Source organism: Hoplias malabaricus, chromosome 13 (genome assembly GCF_029633855.1).
Source record: "Hoplias malabaricus isolate fHopMal1 chromosome 13, fHopMal1.hap1, whole genome shotgun sequence".
NCBI classification, from domain to species: Eukaryota; Metazoa; Chordata; class Actinopteri; order Characiformes; family Erythrinidae; genus Hoplias; species Hoplias malabaricus.
In genome coordinates, this window is record NC_089812.1 from 37,610,538 (window position 1) to 37,625,809 (window position 15,272).

The window sequence follows — 15,272 nt, forward strand, 5'->3', positions numbered from 1 at the left end:
CTCCAGACAAAAAAAATAAACCCACAGACATTCACTGTTCACACGAGGACAAGAGAAACCTCTTCAAACGTTATTAAAAGACTGACCTTGTCCTTTCTCAACAATGAAATGTCCTTTCATCAGGTTTAAGCAAATTGTGATATATGAAGGAGGCAATTACGCTTTGAAAGAGGTCTGAGGTATGCAAATTCAATGCCTTTTCAAAGCCTCTATTAAGACAAAACTGATATTTCAATTAAAAGCAAACATCCTGATGATCGTCAACACAGGACAATAGATCTGCTATAGCATGTCTGCACAAAAGCAGCCGGGAATCTGCATTCCAATATATATTTTGAAAGAAATGCAATTAAACGGGGGGGTGTAACATAAGAATTCTCTGCATTACAGGAATTTATCTACGCCAGTTTATATTGACACACACTCTTTATACTGACTAGCTCTTATAGAGCTGCTTTATGTACGAGAGTTAGTCATTTTCATTTGTAAACTTCTGCCAAGTTAATTTATTTGAACATTTGACTTTCAGTGTTTAACCAATCTCTAGTGCCTTTAAGTTTCCTTTAGAAAATGGCTGAGAAACTTAAAGACGGTTGAACTGAAACTACTCGTCTTTTGGGCCCAGGGCGGTCTATAGAAAGCTTGAACGTTCTATGAGGAGAACAGGAACTCTCCACGATAAACTACTGATCATCATTCTTTCAGTTCAGCACTAAACGTAGGGCAGCTTTGTCGGGGCTTACCTGACCGCCCGCCTGGCCTGATCCGTCAGCGCACACAAACTGCACAAACTCCTTGAGCGGGTCCTGCCCAGGGTGGTGGTGGTAGCGGATGGTAGGGTGGGTGAAGTATGGGCTGGACTGCTGGATGATGGAGGGAGAGGGGAAGTGCAGAGAAGAGGCTGAGGCACGGGGGCTCCCTGCAGAGACAGAAGCACCGACATTTTAGCAAATGACACATGTAAATTCAGAATGGCTGAAAATAGGAGTGGAAAGTCCTCTCTGCACAAGCACACGAGTCAGAGTCACTTTATTTTAAATGAACGCAACCAATGTTATCAAGGCATTTGTGTGTAAAGACGTCTGCACGAGAAACATTAGCAACATGAGACTGGGCAGAGTGGAGTGAATCAGAAGGACAAACCCAGCTAAGTGTTACTATATGTGTGCAGGCACACACACACACACACACACAAATCATAAACAAGAAACTGATAGTTGACCTCGCTACATAGCTTTAGAGTCTAAAATGCTCAGTGGGTGTGTTTTATCGTGATAATAGTTTGACATTTAATGGTCCTACAGCTCTGAAACCATCCTAGTCTTGTAGGTAATTACCATTTTAAATGTTATTTCTCACTCAACTATCCCTTTAAGAACAAGTAATATTTAATGTTGCTGAAAGAAAACATCGGCCTAAACCCGTGCTATTTCTTTCTTTATTTTAATGGAGGGTCTCCCTTCATCATTATTGTTATGAGGGGGGTGAACCCTTGCCCTCATCTCCTGGCGTGCTAGCCTCCTTTTCCCCCGGCCCAGCAGGCCCTCCAGCTGCCTGGGCAAGCCTGCCAAGCGCCCCCGCTCACCCAGACGAGGGCATCCCGCTTACAGCCAAAGCCTCGCACCCTCCCTGGCTCCCCCGCACAACAGTCTGCTCCTCTTCCCTTCTCTCGTCCGCCTTTCTTTCTCCCTCCTTTTAATCCCATTAGGGACTGGGCAGAGGCCAGGCACGCTGGTGAGGGCGCAGAGGCATCACACGCTGCAGACCCTCCGGAGAAGGGCAACAATAGCTCCAAACACAATCAGGGAACACAAAAACAACGCGTGGCCGTAGTACAAAGAGGGAAAACGACATAAGGCCTGAACCGGATCCAGCCGTATAAAACGGCATGCGGAAAATGGACCGGTTCAGAGGCTATTTGCAGACATGAACCAGGCAGAACGCAGATTATGGTTTTTCAGCTCAAACAATTCTCCATGTGTGGAAAACCCCTCCGAACCTTTTGGGATTGGTACAAAACCCAAATGGACGTGTCTCTTATTACTGACCCGTGACTTAACATTAACCTGGATATCGTCACTGTCCAATGAAAAACACGTATCTACAAAAATAATACCTTTAGAAGAAAAGGGAAAACCCTATTTTCAATGTAAATCAATGTAAAAAAGTAATTCCAAGAATTTTTGGAGCATTTCTTCTGGTTGATGAAGGACAGCTGCTGTGTTCAAATGATGTAGTAAACTCCAAATGGGCAAAAAAAAAAAGGAGATCCATGTTTTTCACTGGAGAGCAGCGATCTGCTGGTTTGTACCTGTTGGCATCATTTGAAGACTGAAAAAGGCTTCTGCTTCTGTGCCCATATGTGCAGCTTCTGCAAATTAGATAAAGGTCTTGACTACACATCGACAATATACTGTAGTCTTGCTATTAATCTGAATTATTGGTCACGTTTTGATAGTTCCTTAGTTGTCTTAATTTCACAGCAATGGCACAAACCCCAGAATTCTACATTTAGTGAAACTGGCAAATACAAGCAGTGTTCTTGCCTTCAGAATCATCCAGGTCTTCCTCACTAAATGGTCCTCGTGCTTGTCCTAGTGTAGTTTAGTGCATGAATTTGGTTAGTGTTTGTTGGATTAAGTGTTTAATGCTTTGGCAAGTCTTTTTCAAAAATAATTCTTAATGCAAGTGCCAAATCAAGATCTTGTTTTAAAGGCTTGAAGTTGTTTGAAACACACCAGCATTCCAGATTGGCTCGTTGAGTCTTTTCTGTGTGCGATACAAAAGAATGCAGACACCCCGTGGAGGGCATCAAATCACTCAAAATGATATAAATAAAAAATAACAAACTTTTAAAGTCATTAAAGAAGCTTTGCTTTTTTTTTTAGAACTTCAAAGCACACACAGAGAGAGAGAGAGAGAGAGACCTGAATGTATCCAGTGTACAGTTGTACCCCACAGACCAGGGAGAAACCAAGTCCACTGCCAAGAACAGAAAGCACCCAACCACAGACAGATTGACAGACATAGACAGACAGACAGACCAGTATTTCTATATTTAATAAATAAATAAATAAATTAATTAATAAATGGATGGGACAGGGATAGTGTGGGAAGAACCCAGAAGTAGAAGAAACAGAAGAGATCCCAAACACTTGAGCCCGAATATAACCGGCTAGAATAAAAGATGGCCTCAACCTCTTCCGCCAAGCAAAAGGCAACCCAACACTTTGTGTCAGGGCATTTTGTTTTCTAGGGTGGGTGGGTTGTGCGGGGGTGTGTGTGGGGGCTCTGAGCTCTCACCTGGTCTCACACCTGCCAGCATGGGCAGTGGGTGGTGGGTGAACGGCATGCGGGCAGACCTCGTCTGGCCAGACAGAGCGCTGAAATCGAATTTCCCCGGCTTCTTAAGAGAACCAGGCGACGAGAGTCCTGGCAAAAATGGGATCAACAGAATGGCAGAACAGAGATAGGAGGTTTTAATGAAACAGGCTCTGTGTTCAGATCTCGACTTGATCTGTATGTTTTAGGAGAAAAAAAAAATCACCTCAATTGAAGCAGGATAAGGATGGGGGGAGGGAGGGGATAGCTCTCTAGGCAGACTGTCAGTGGGAAAAAAATAGCTGGGATTGGGGTTGTGGGGAGGAGGAGGCCATGAAAAAGGTCCCATAAGACCCCTTTGACTTGTATCTGTCTGTCTGGATGTCTGCCTGTCTCACTACTCCACAGTGACACACACATACAAGCAAATGCACACACAATCTCCTTTGAACAACCATGCGACGCACACATGACTATGGATATGATGGGACAGGGTTATCCTGCATATATAACATCAACTGGTCCTGCCCCCTACACTGAGCTGGGATTTAGGGGAAAACTACCACAAAAACAAATAAATAAGTAGGTCATTGCAAAGTTGAGATATTTGAAACGAATTTTCTAATTCTAAGCCTTCATCTCAAGTCGGTAAGAAGATCCAGCAAGTTCATTTACATACTGAGCCTCGGTGTGGTTCGTGCTGCATTCCATTTCTCCTGAAAATCCCAGGCTCAGAGACAAGCTTTACTCATTAACACAAAGTTTTTTTAGGCATCAAGCAATTAAGTTGTAAATCTACTATAACGAATCCATCAGCTACATAAACAAGACATAACCATAAACACTCATTGTCAACATAGAGATCGTTTACGTCGTCTGTGCGTGCGCCACGTCAACATTAAATGGAAGAGAAATGGCGTCCTGATATAAAGCACATGTAGAATCTCTTTCTAGAATGAAATCGGACCCTTTTATAGATCTTCACAGACTCTCGGTGCTGTTCTTTCGGTACGAGCTGTTCTCCAAGAGTCGCCCGGGCGCCAGACGAAAAGGAGGACAGGAGGGGAGCGAGGGATGTGTGAATAACGAGGGAGGAAGTGCGAGAAACGAAGGGAGACAGCGGGCGACGGCATGTGCCCCTCGTATATAACAGCGCATTAAAGTGTCCTCCCGCTTCTATAAACGTCGGACCCAAAGCCGCAGAGCCTGAGCTTTGGGCTGGTGAGCTATTCCAAAGTTTGGCAAAAACAAGCAGGCTAAGTTTACATTGGGCTTACCAAGTGACCCAGAAACGTGGCCCAATGTGTCAGGGCCGAGGAAATAAAAAAAGGAGCCTGTTTTATGATCAAGACTTCTTGTGGCTGGTTCTGAGGGAAATTATTTTGATGTATGGTAATCTAAACACGCAATTTACGGTTCTGGGGCTTGTGGCACGGCCAAAATGTCGGGCCGTTTCTTTCTTAGACCTGTGTGACTGAGTCACTTTACATTACTGTGAGACCTAATGACAGCTTTGGATATCTCTCTCTCTCTCTCTCTCTCACTCTGTACAAGGCCCTATAGGCTAGAAGAATGTAGAGGAGGCATCACAAACTTCCAAACGTAAACATACTGTGCAAAAAGTCAACATTTTTCAGCGTCAACATAAAAAGCTGAAGTCATATGTAACCAAAAATACACAGAATCTTCAGCAATAAATACATGAATTTTATTTTTTCGGAATATAATGTGACTACCCTTTGCTTTTATTATAATGTCTATTATTTTCAGGGTATTTTTGCATTCAGTTTTTGAAATGTCCAGTGATATATATATACACACATCTCACTACACACACACACACACGTATTTCAAATTGTCGCTTTCCCATTATAAACATGAATCTCCATTTTTGTTGGTTTTAGTTCACTACATCATTTTTAACACAGCTGCTGTCTTCACATCATGTGAAAATCTCATGAAGAATGATCCAATAGAAATGCTCCAAAACTACATTTTACATTCACTTCCATTGAAATGTTTTTCCTTCTCCTGTGAAGTGACTATTAATTGGACAGTGACAGTATATTTAATAATCACTAAAAGTTTAGTTGGTTACATTTTTGCCTCGTAATTCAAGAATCTCAGAACACATTAGTGCTGCTGAGGTGTTTGTCCTGAGAATCCCAGAAGCTGATTAATTAGTACATCTTCTTTCTATTAGAACTATTGCGTTTTCCCAGTAAAGGCTTATTAACATCCATCCATCCATTATCTGTAACCGCTTATCCAATTTAGGGTCGCGGGGGGTCCTGAGCCTACCTGGAATCATCGGGCGCAAGGCGGGAATACACCCTGGAGGGGACGCCAGTCCTTCACAGGGCAACACACACATTCACTCACACCTACGGACACTTTCGAGTCGCCAATCCACCTGCAACGTGTGTTTTTGGACTGTGGGAGGAAACCGGAGCACCCGGAGGAAACCCACGCGGACACGGGGAGAACACAGCAACTCCTCACAGACAGTCACCCGGAGCTGGAATCGAACCCACAACCTCCAGGCCCCGGCTTATTAACAGCTGAGCCATTTTAATAGCCACAGGCCAAAGACTGCCCCAGAGAGTTTTTTATTTGATATGTTCCACATTAAAATGATGACAACATAACTGTAGTGTGGTGACTAGGAGTTAAACTAAAGTAATGAAGTGAAAATGGAGAAAATTTTGCAAGTTTCCGTGCATCTGTGAGTCTCCACTACAAGTGTGTCTGTGTTTAACAAACCACTTTTAAACCACCAGCAATACACAACCAGCTGGAACTTCAAATGCATGTGTCTTAACAAATTATGTGTTTTACATTGTTTTTATACAGTCCCCATTTTCAGCAAAGGTTGAAATATTTTGGAAAAACAAAATTAAAATAAGATCTTACACCGATATTTAACTGACCAACTTATAGTAAACACGTCTCTCTAAAACCTCAAAATACACATCCACATCACTGATACCTTCACACATCTCACACACACACACCAGGACAGATGCTGGCTTCTGCACCTTTTGCTGATAACAGTCTGAACTGTCCCTTTCAACTTTGGCATAGAATTCAATGTTCATTTTCAGCAGTTGTGCCTGGCCCTGCCCTGTGCAGACTGATACTTCTCCAGGCCTTTTCACAATGTTATGTACAATAGATCCTATAGATTATATATCTATTATATAGATTTTTGGCGGACGCTCCATTAATATTTCCGTGCTCAGAATGGAATGATTCAAAACTGTGGATTTTTAAGATTTTATCAACATTTCAGTTGTTTATTATACTCTGTCTCTGTTCCAACTTTTTGGAAACGTGCTGCAGGCTTCAAAATAGGTTTATTTATAATTTACAGGGTGTCTGAATAGTAAGGAAACACACACACACACACATATATATATATATATATACAGGGGGTCCTCGACTTACGATGTTCATTCGTTCCTACGTCGCATTGTAAACCGATTTTCAGTGTAAGTCGGAACATAGGTACATATATAGCACTTATCCTATCCTAACACCTATCCTTCTCGGTCCCGAGCCGCGTAACCGTGTATTATAAATATAATTGTGCTCTAAAAGAGTTAATTATGGAAATCAAACCTGCAACTAAACCAGAGGCTCAGATACTACAGCACAAGGCTGTACGGTCTTAGATTTATAGAGACATCCACTGTAGATCTGTCACCAGATGGAGAGGATCTTAAGTAAACAAAATCAAAATGAGTTCATACCTCAGTTTGTCAGTATCTTAGTCGATGATAATAACACGTGTTACGCTCACGGAATCAATCCATTTCAGAGCAAAACTGGAGTGAAAGAAACGCTGACACTCCAGGTTTTAGGCTAAGCTTCACATTGCAACAATCACTGTGGTCCACCCAACTAGCGTTAGCATTATAAAAGGGGCGACAGAGCCATTGTTTCACAGTGTGAGCCACTCAAGTGTCATCAGGCAGAAAACAAAAAGTGTTGCTTGCCTGAGAATCCAGTGGCTTGTGATGTGTGAGAGTTGGCTTAATGCGTAATTAGTAGTGAAGGACTAAACGTGTTTTGTTATTATTATGACATAAATACAGGTGAAAAGACTGATCAGAAATATTAGCGTTTTAAAAGATTCTAACATGCCTTCGATAAACTGGTTGAATATAGCAACTTGTGCTTGTGAGAAAAGCCTATACAGTAAAACCCTCCCTATCACGGCTGTATATCCTTTCAGACACACTGTGTTCAGCTGTGCTTTCAGGGGAAGTTTATTTAATACACACACTTCCTTAAGTAAGTAACCTAGTTCTGTTCTTCTCAGAAATATCTTCTGAAATATTACCCATGACTGACACCAGGACATTAGATGATGTAACTCTCGTCTCTGTCTCTTACACAAGACAATGAAATAACTCTATGGCTGGAGTAATATATATATAAATCCCTATATAACCAACACTGAATCTGAGTATTAGTCCACAACAGTCAGATATTTAATTGTAAGAACTTGAAAGTGCGAGTAAACGCCAGCTAAATAACACCACAGTGCGCACGCTAGATGTGACTAGATATTCTTTAGAGAATGGTATCTTATTTATTATTATTCCAACATTTCTGCTGATATTTTCCAGATACTGATGCCTTGTACCAGGCCTGGTTCAACATCCTAATGTTCTCCATCACTGTGAATATTTCTCTACTCTTAAAATCCACTGGATTTGGTAAAGTATTTCAATGCTTTAAATTACCAGCAGTTTTCTGAAAAGAAAGGTTGCGTAAATGTAATAAAATCACTATTAAACAACTAGCGAGAGAGAGTGGGAATGTGTGTGTATTAGAGGGAGTGTGTGTGTATTTGTGAGTGTGTGAGAGAAGGAGAGGCATGGGAGTGAGAGAAATATTACTTTGTGTTATGAGATTAATGCCCTAAAATAGACTCGGAGGCAGACCACAGACATTCACACAGATCCACACAAACGTTACACACACACACACACACACACACACACATACACAAGGTCACGCTCCATTAGTGCATTTAAACTAAAGAGGATTTGGGATTTTTCAGATGTTAAAAGCCATAAAGCTGGCTGAGAAAGTTCAAGTTCAGCAATGAGCATGGGTCGTCATATTTACACATGAGCCTCTACCTCATATACGGTATTCGGGTCTACTACAGCTGACCCTCACAGCCTTAAGAGGAGGCACATTAAGATACGTCTCAGCAGTAAACTGTGAAGTGTGTTCTCTGCAGAAAAATGCAAAAACATGCTTTTCCTGAAAGCTAAAGAAATATGTAAAATTTACTAAAATGATTTGAGTCTTAGTGTGAAGCACTGTATAAAAATATAAAAATATGGCAATATTTTTGCGACAGAGCAGATAATATATAATTAAATGGTGTCCATACAATTAGAAATAAGAAACTGTTGCCACATTGGTGATTTAATTAATCCTTTAACATATGCGTCTCCGTCAGTGTCCGGAAACAGACGCCAAAATAAAAGCCTTTGGAGTTAAAGCTGACAGAAGTTCCTATGATCTCCTTCTTCCTGTCTACACATATGTGTGTGTGTGTGTGAGACAGAGAGAGAGAGAGAGAGACAGTGTGTGCATGTCATTTGTTATTTCTCTTTCTCTGTCCAGTTCCTGGCACAATACTGCAGCAGACTGGCAGCCAATCAAATGCTCCTCTGACCCTTCAGTCTCGCCACGCTAACAAGCTGGCCGGCACACAAACCTCGAGCTGTCGCACAACGGCACACGCAAAGCTGTGGACGCTCGCACAACTCTAGATTTCAGCTCTAAACATACACAAACGTGCTAGCAGGAAAAAACAAGTCAATATTCACAAATACTAACACATAGTACACACTGCTTTATCCCCTGGTCCACACACACACACACACACTTAGGTTATTATATTTATATTTACAGACATATATATATATATATATATATATATATACAGCTCTTTTTTCTTTGTCCAGACCTGCATTGTTTTTTGGAGTCCCATTATATATACAGTGTATATCTGTATTTCCATTTTCCCAGGCAGGAAATGGTTAAGTCAGAGAGGTGATGGTGGTGAAAGAATGAACAGCAGGGAGAGAAAAGAAAGAAGAAGAGGAGGTTGAATGTTGAATTTTAGGTTTCACAAGCTGCCTCACAAAGTGTCAGGCTCAAAGATGAATGATGAATGTGTGACTATTGTGTTGAATAAATAAAAACTAGATGCTTTGAATCAATGTTTTTAATAATATATAATGTATGACCACTTCCTTGATTCTACACTCACTGTCCATTCTCTCAGCTCCACTGTCTACACAGGAGCAGTCTGTAGATCTACAACTACAGGCTATGGTCCACCTGTTGCTCTGCAGGCTTTGTTTGTTACCTATCACCTAGATATGGAATGGTCGGGAGCACCACAGAGCAGGTATGATTTGGCTGGTGGATCATTCTCGTAGTAGAGGCGTGTTAATGTTTGTTGAGCTGGGACGTGTGGATCAGACACAGCAGGGCTGCTGGAGTACGCCAGAGACAGTAGCGCATCTGTTGCTGCACAGTTTGGTGTTAGTCTTCCTCAAGTCCTTCATCAGTGGACACAGGGCCCTGATCCACTCCCACCACCACATCATCAGTGTCACTGCAGCGCTGAGAATGATCCACCAGCCAAATCATACCTGCTCTCTGGTGGTCTGTGCCGGTCCTGACCACTGAGGATTAGGGTGAAAAGGGGCTAAGAGATGAGCTACAGTCTGTAAAATTACAAAGTGCTTCTGTACAGTGAGTGTAGCTCAGAGAATGGACAGTGAGTGCAGAAAGAAGCAGGTTGTCATAATGTTTTGGCCAATTGGGTTTAGGTTTAAATAATGGATAAATAATGTGTAAATAATGTTAATGTACACAGACTGACCGGAGCTGTGAAAGACATTTTAAATTCGGAATCTAATTCTGATCTGAGGACAATAAAATACATTATTAAACTTATTTCAAATGTTTAGATGGAATGTCAAAATTTAGATGAATATAAAAATACAGTTTATATTTAATGTATTTTTATCATAAAGTTTAAATGAAATATCAAAGAATACATTTTGAAAAATAATTTAATAGTGAATAGTAAATGTATTTCATATTTATGTTAATTCTGTACATACATTGTGAATAGTAAATAGTAACTATATCCAAAATAGTGAATATGGCAATTGAATTTAATTTTTTTAATTCATTCATTGTCTGTAACCCTTACCCAGTTCAGGGTCCGGAGCCCACCCCAAATCATAGGGCGCCAGTCCTTCACAGGGTGACACACACTCACTCACACCTACGGACACTTTTGAGTCTCCAATCCACCTACTAACATGTGTTTTTGGAGCATGGGAGGAAACCAGCGCAGACACAGAGAGAACACACCACACTCCTCACAGACAGTCACCTGGAGGAAACCCACGCAGACACAGGGAGAACACACCACACTCCTCACAGACAGTCACCCGGAGGAAACCCACACAGACACAGGGAGAACACACCACACTCCTCACAGACAGTCACCCGGAGGAAACCCACACAGACACAGGGAGAACACACCACACTCCTCACAGACAGTCACCCGGAGGAAACCCACACAGACACAGGGAGAACACACCACACTCCTCACAGACAGTCACCCGGAGGAAACCCACACAGACACAGGGAGAACACACCACACTCCTCACAGACAGTCACCCGGAGGAAACCCACGCAGACACAGGGAGAACACACCACACTCCTCACAGACAGTCACCCGGAGGAAACCCACGCAGACACAGGGAGAACACACCACACTCCTCACAGACAGTCACCCGGAGTGGGGCTCGAACCCACAACCTCCAGGACCATGGAGCTGTGACAGAGACACTACCTGCTGCTCCACTGTGCCGCCGCAAAATTTTTCAACAGAATTTTTTGTGTTTGTTTTTTGGTTCAATTAAATATATTTACCTTAGCAGCTAATGCTGTCACTAATGTGGTCGAATGTAGTGTGTATATTATTTTGCTATGATTACTAATCACAAAACAAGATTTTCTTCAAGTTACAGTGCCACCTAGGGCCAAAAAAAAGATTTTTTTCACTCAGGAAGGAAAGGGCTAAGTCAGAGTGTAAGGAAGAAGAGGCAGAATGAACAGAGAGAGAGAAAGGAAAGTAGAGATTGAATGTTGTATGTTAAGGGGCTTCACAAGCTGCTGCACAAAGAGCCAGGCTTAATGATGAATGGCATCGCCAAACTCTTAATTCAGGTACTGAATCACCTTTGGAGCATAGCAGAGCGTCAGTCTCTCTTCTCTCTCTCTCACACACACACACACCAATCCCCTCATCCAACACAACTCCACACAGGCACACACACACACCACAATCACCACTACTACCATCATCATCGCGGTAACAGATGTCTTCTGTAACCCAGTAGCTCCCATAGCTGTCGACACATGGAGGTACCATCTGGACCGGAGCTTCGCTTCCCTCCAGATTGTGTGTGTGTGTGTGTGTGTATGGGTGCATGTGGCATATTTTGAAGACATAAGGCCTGTGGCAATACAGGCAGCGCACCTGAGAGTGTTTGCATTTGTTTGTTTGGGTTGTCATATGTGTGTGTGTGTGTGTGTGTGTGTGAGAAAGAAAGCAAGTGTGTGCTTAGACGTGCCTTTGTCAGATGGGACATCTCAAAGCAGAGGCTGCATCAGTAACACACTTGCTAAGTATTGCTCAGCTAAATACATACACACGCACGCATGCACAGTCAGACAACAGTGCCTGCCAGAATATAGTATGTACAGTATTAATAATAACTGGTGCAATTGTGAATGCAACTAATATCAGCAGCTGTTAGTGTAGGTGCTCATTTGCCTCATTGAAACACCAACCTACCAAGGTCCAGCAGCCCCAGAGACCTACCACAATTCACTGGATATTCTAATGGTACCATACACTTTTTCATCTGTTACAAAACATTCAGTCAGTTCAAACTCAGTTCAGTAAAAATGAGCCAAAATGAGAATATTATTCCTCTATTCAAGTATCAATACTGTTTCTGATAAATGTGACAGGCACTGGAAAAAACACAACTAATAACTCACAACAGAGGAGCAACAAAGGAGCACAATGAGAGAGGCATGGTGTAGGAGGGGGAAAGCACAGAGAGAATGAGAGGGAAGGGAGTCGAGGAAGGATTGTATAGGATAGAGAGGAAGAGAGAGAGGGTAGAGAGAGGTGTAGGAGGTTTAGAGAGAGAATGTGAAGTAGTAAAAAGTAAGAGGCAGAGAAAGGCAGAGAGAGCTGGAGAGTGATAGAGTAAAGGTTTGAGAGAGGAAGAGATAGAAGCTGAAAAACAGACAGAGGGACAGACACAGTCACATTGGTGATGCAGGTTCTGTGTGAGTGGTGTAGAGTAGGTAGTAAAGATGAGGGTAATGTGGTCTAACCATGGTAAGGAAACTGCACGCCATCGCTCTCATGTTTAATCTTCCTCTCCTGCATACTGGCCAAATGGTGCTGCACTGAAAAACCCAAACAGGGGAGAAGGGCAGAGTTAACAATAGAGAGAGAGAGAGGGGGGGGGGGGGGGAGAAAGAGGCAGGTATATTGATATAAGGGGAAAAAATCTATCAACTGAACTGAGCACAGTTAATAATAGCTATGTGAAAGAGAGCAGGAGAGAGATAAAGAAATAGAGAAAGAAAAAACAAAGAGGCTTGACATATTTGGAAGGGAATCAGGGAGCAGTGTTAAATCTTTTGACATTAGTTGAATAAACTCTTCACTCCGGTTTGCTATTGGTGTAAAGCTAGTTGTACATTATTTAAAATTGGTTAAAAACAACATTAATCAAAGCTAAGAAAGTCAAATCACATAAAAGCTATACCAAAGAAAGCACAGATGGAATTCATCCCTGCCAGCTCTCCATTAGTGTGAGAGAGAGAGAGAGAGAGAGAGAGAGAGAGAGCAGGGAATAGGATGGAACATCTGGAGAATGCAAAGACAGTCACCACAGTGATTTTGCATGAACAGAATGTAATATATTGTTAAAATTCACTTGAACTTATATTCAACAGTCTAAAGAACAAAAAAAAATCTGCTTTAAATGAAAAATTCATTTTATTTTTGTAATTATTTTGAAACTTATGCTTGCAATGCACTCACAGCTGGGACAGAGGCACATTTACCACTGGGTCACATTTTATTTGTACTTTTCAATTGTCTGTGAATTCATTTTTAATAATTTCCTGTAACTGTTTTGTCCGGTTCAGTGTTGGTCCAGAGCCCACCTGGATTCACTGACCATGCCAGTCCTTTACAAGGCAGAACACACTCAGATATATGGACAAATCTGAATAGACAATCCACATAGTAATGTGTTTGGACTGTGGAAGGAAAAGGAAACCCATGCAGGCACAGTAAAAACACACCAAACTCTTTACAGACAGTGGCTGGAGGCGGGGTTTGAACCCACAACCCCAGAACCCTGTAGCACTACTGTGCTGCCCTTGTTTGGTAATTGAAGATACTAACTGTTGCAGTTTTATGGGAATATTACCATTCTTGCTTTATACACAACAAGCTGCTCCATAGTCTGTGACCCAATTCTTCTCTACATTATTCCCCCACACATTTTCAACAGGTGACGGATCAGGACCGCAGACGAGCCGGTCAAGCACGCGCAATCTATGTCTATAAAGACATGGAGCTCCTTGGAAAATGTATCGACTTGACAGCAGCATACGTCTCTCCAAAATATCAGTACTAAACTCTGTTTCCGTAGTACATTCACATATACGCAGATCACCCATTCTGCCCCCCCCCCATGCCATCACAGGTGCTGGTTGCTGCAGATTTTGTTGGTACAGTAGGTAGCACGAATTCCGATGTCTGCTATTTACACTAATGCTAAATTGCTAAAGCTACAATGTGCTAATCTTAAAAGCTCACTCAAGTCTGGGGGCGCTGGGAGACTCGCCTATTGGGGTGAGTGGCCATTTCCAGCCGCCGGCTCGGGTTCGTTTCTAGAGTCGTGGTTCGTTGGTGGAGGCAAAAAATATTCAAATGCCCGGTTCATATCTTGGAAAGTTCTCTAGTATAGACGTTCGTTAGTAGAGGTTCCACTGTATTAGTCTGGATGGGCTTCGTTCACTTGTATGACATGGGTCCGTTTATCCCAAAAACAAGACAAAATGGCGACTCGTCTCACCACAAAACACTTCTTTTGGTCCATTGCAGATGAATTCAGGCTCATAAAACTTTTTGTGCAAAATTAATATGGTTTCGTCTTTGTATAAGCAGTGGACTCCAGTGGAGTTCCAATGATTTTCCAAAATACTCTCGAGCCCAAGTCCATCACCGTCGCAGGGTGGTTTCTCTAAAAGTTGTTTCTGCCCTGGGCCTTTAAAACTGTGATTTGCCCTGACCCCTGGAAATGTTTCTTGATTATTATGAACTGTAGACACTGAAAGCCTAAATTATCTTCTATCTAAGAAACATTGTTTTTGAGCTGACGGATAAATCTTGTACAAAATTTGGCACAAAGTGGTGAATTATGACCCATCCTTGTTTGGCAAAGACAAAGCCTTTGGTGGATGCTCTTTTTCTTCTGAATATTGATGACCTACCCGGCCGCCAGGTAAACGGCTAGTTGTGAAACCTTCCAGAACAGTGTCAACATTTTCAGACTTAATTTGCCCTGGTCCCAACATTTTTTTGTTGTTTTTGAGTGTTTTGCAGCTGTGATCTTACAGGGTTTATATATAAAGAAGATTTCATGATGAACTACTTGGACTAACATCTTTTTTACATTGACTTTAATTTAAATTTAAGAAAGACTTTCCCTTCACTTTTAAAGTTAAGCTTTTGGGAGATATGTGTTTTTTATTGGAAAGCAATAAGATATATATCTTAAGACACACACACA

General features: G+C 41.9%; 2 protein-coding genes across 11 annotated transcripts in view; one reads left to right on the forward strand and one right to left on the reverse strand.

Moving 5' to 3' along the window:
* The window catches only part of nme4 (NME/NM23 nucleoside diphosphate kinase 4), a 46,666-nt gene extending 38,562 nt beyond the window's left edge, over positions 1–8,104 (forward strand). Inside the window, exon 6 of the mRNA XM_066641794.1 lies at positions 7,956–8,104. Coding sequence (XP_066497891.1) covers positions 7,956–7,962 — 7 coding nt within the window. The 3' untranslated portion in view covers positions 7,963–8,104. The remainder of the gene's footprint in view (positions 1–7,955) is intronic.
* nfixb (nuclear factor I/Xb) overlaps positions 1–15,272 on the reverse strand; it is a 159,009-nt gene that overhangs the window by 4,856 nt on the left and 138,881 nt on the right. For 5 of the 10 annotated variants that reach the window (XM_066641780.1, XM_066641781.1, XM_066641783.1 and 2 more), the window contains 3 exons: positions 12,793–12,867; positions 3,304–3,432; positions 744–919 (listed from right to left, as the gene is read on the reverse strand). In XM_066641780.1, the coding sequence (XP_066497877.1) occupies positions 744–919; positions 3,304–3,432; positions 12,793–12,867 (380 nt within the window). The remainder of the gene's footprint in view (positions 1–743; positions 920–3,303; positions 3,433–12,792; positions 12,868–15,272) is intronic. The other 5 variants (XM_066641784.1, XM_066641786.1, XM_066641788.1 and 2 more) reach the window with 3 other exon arrangements.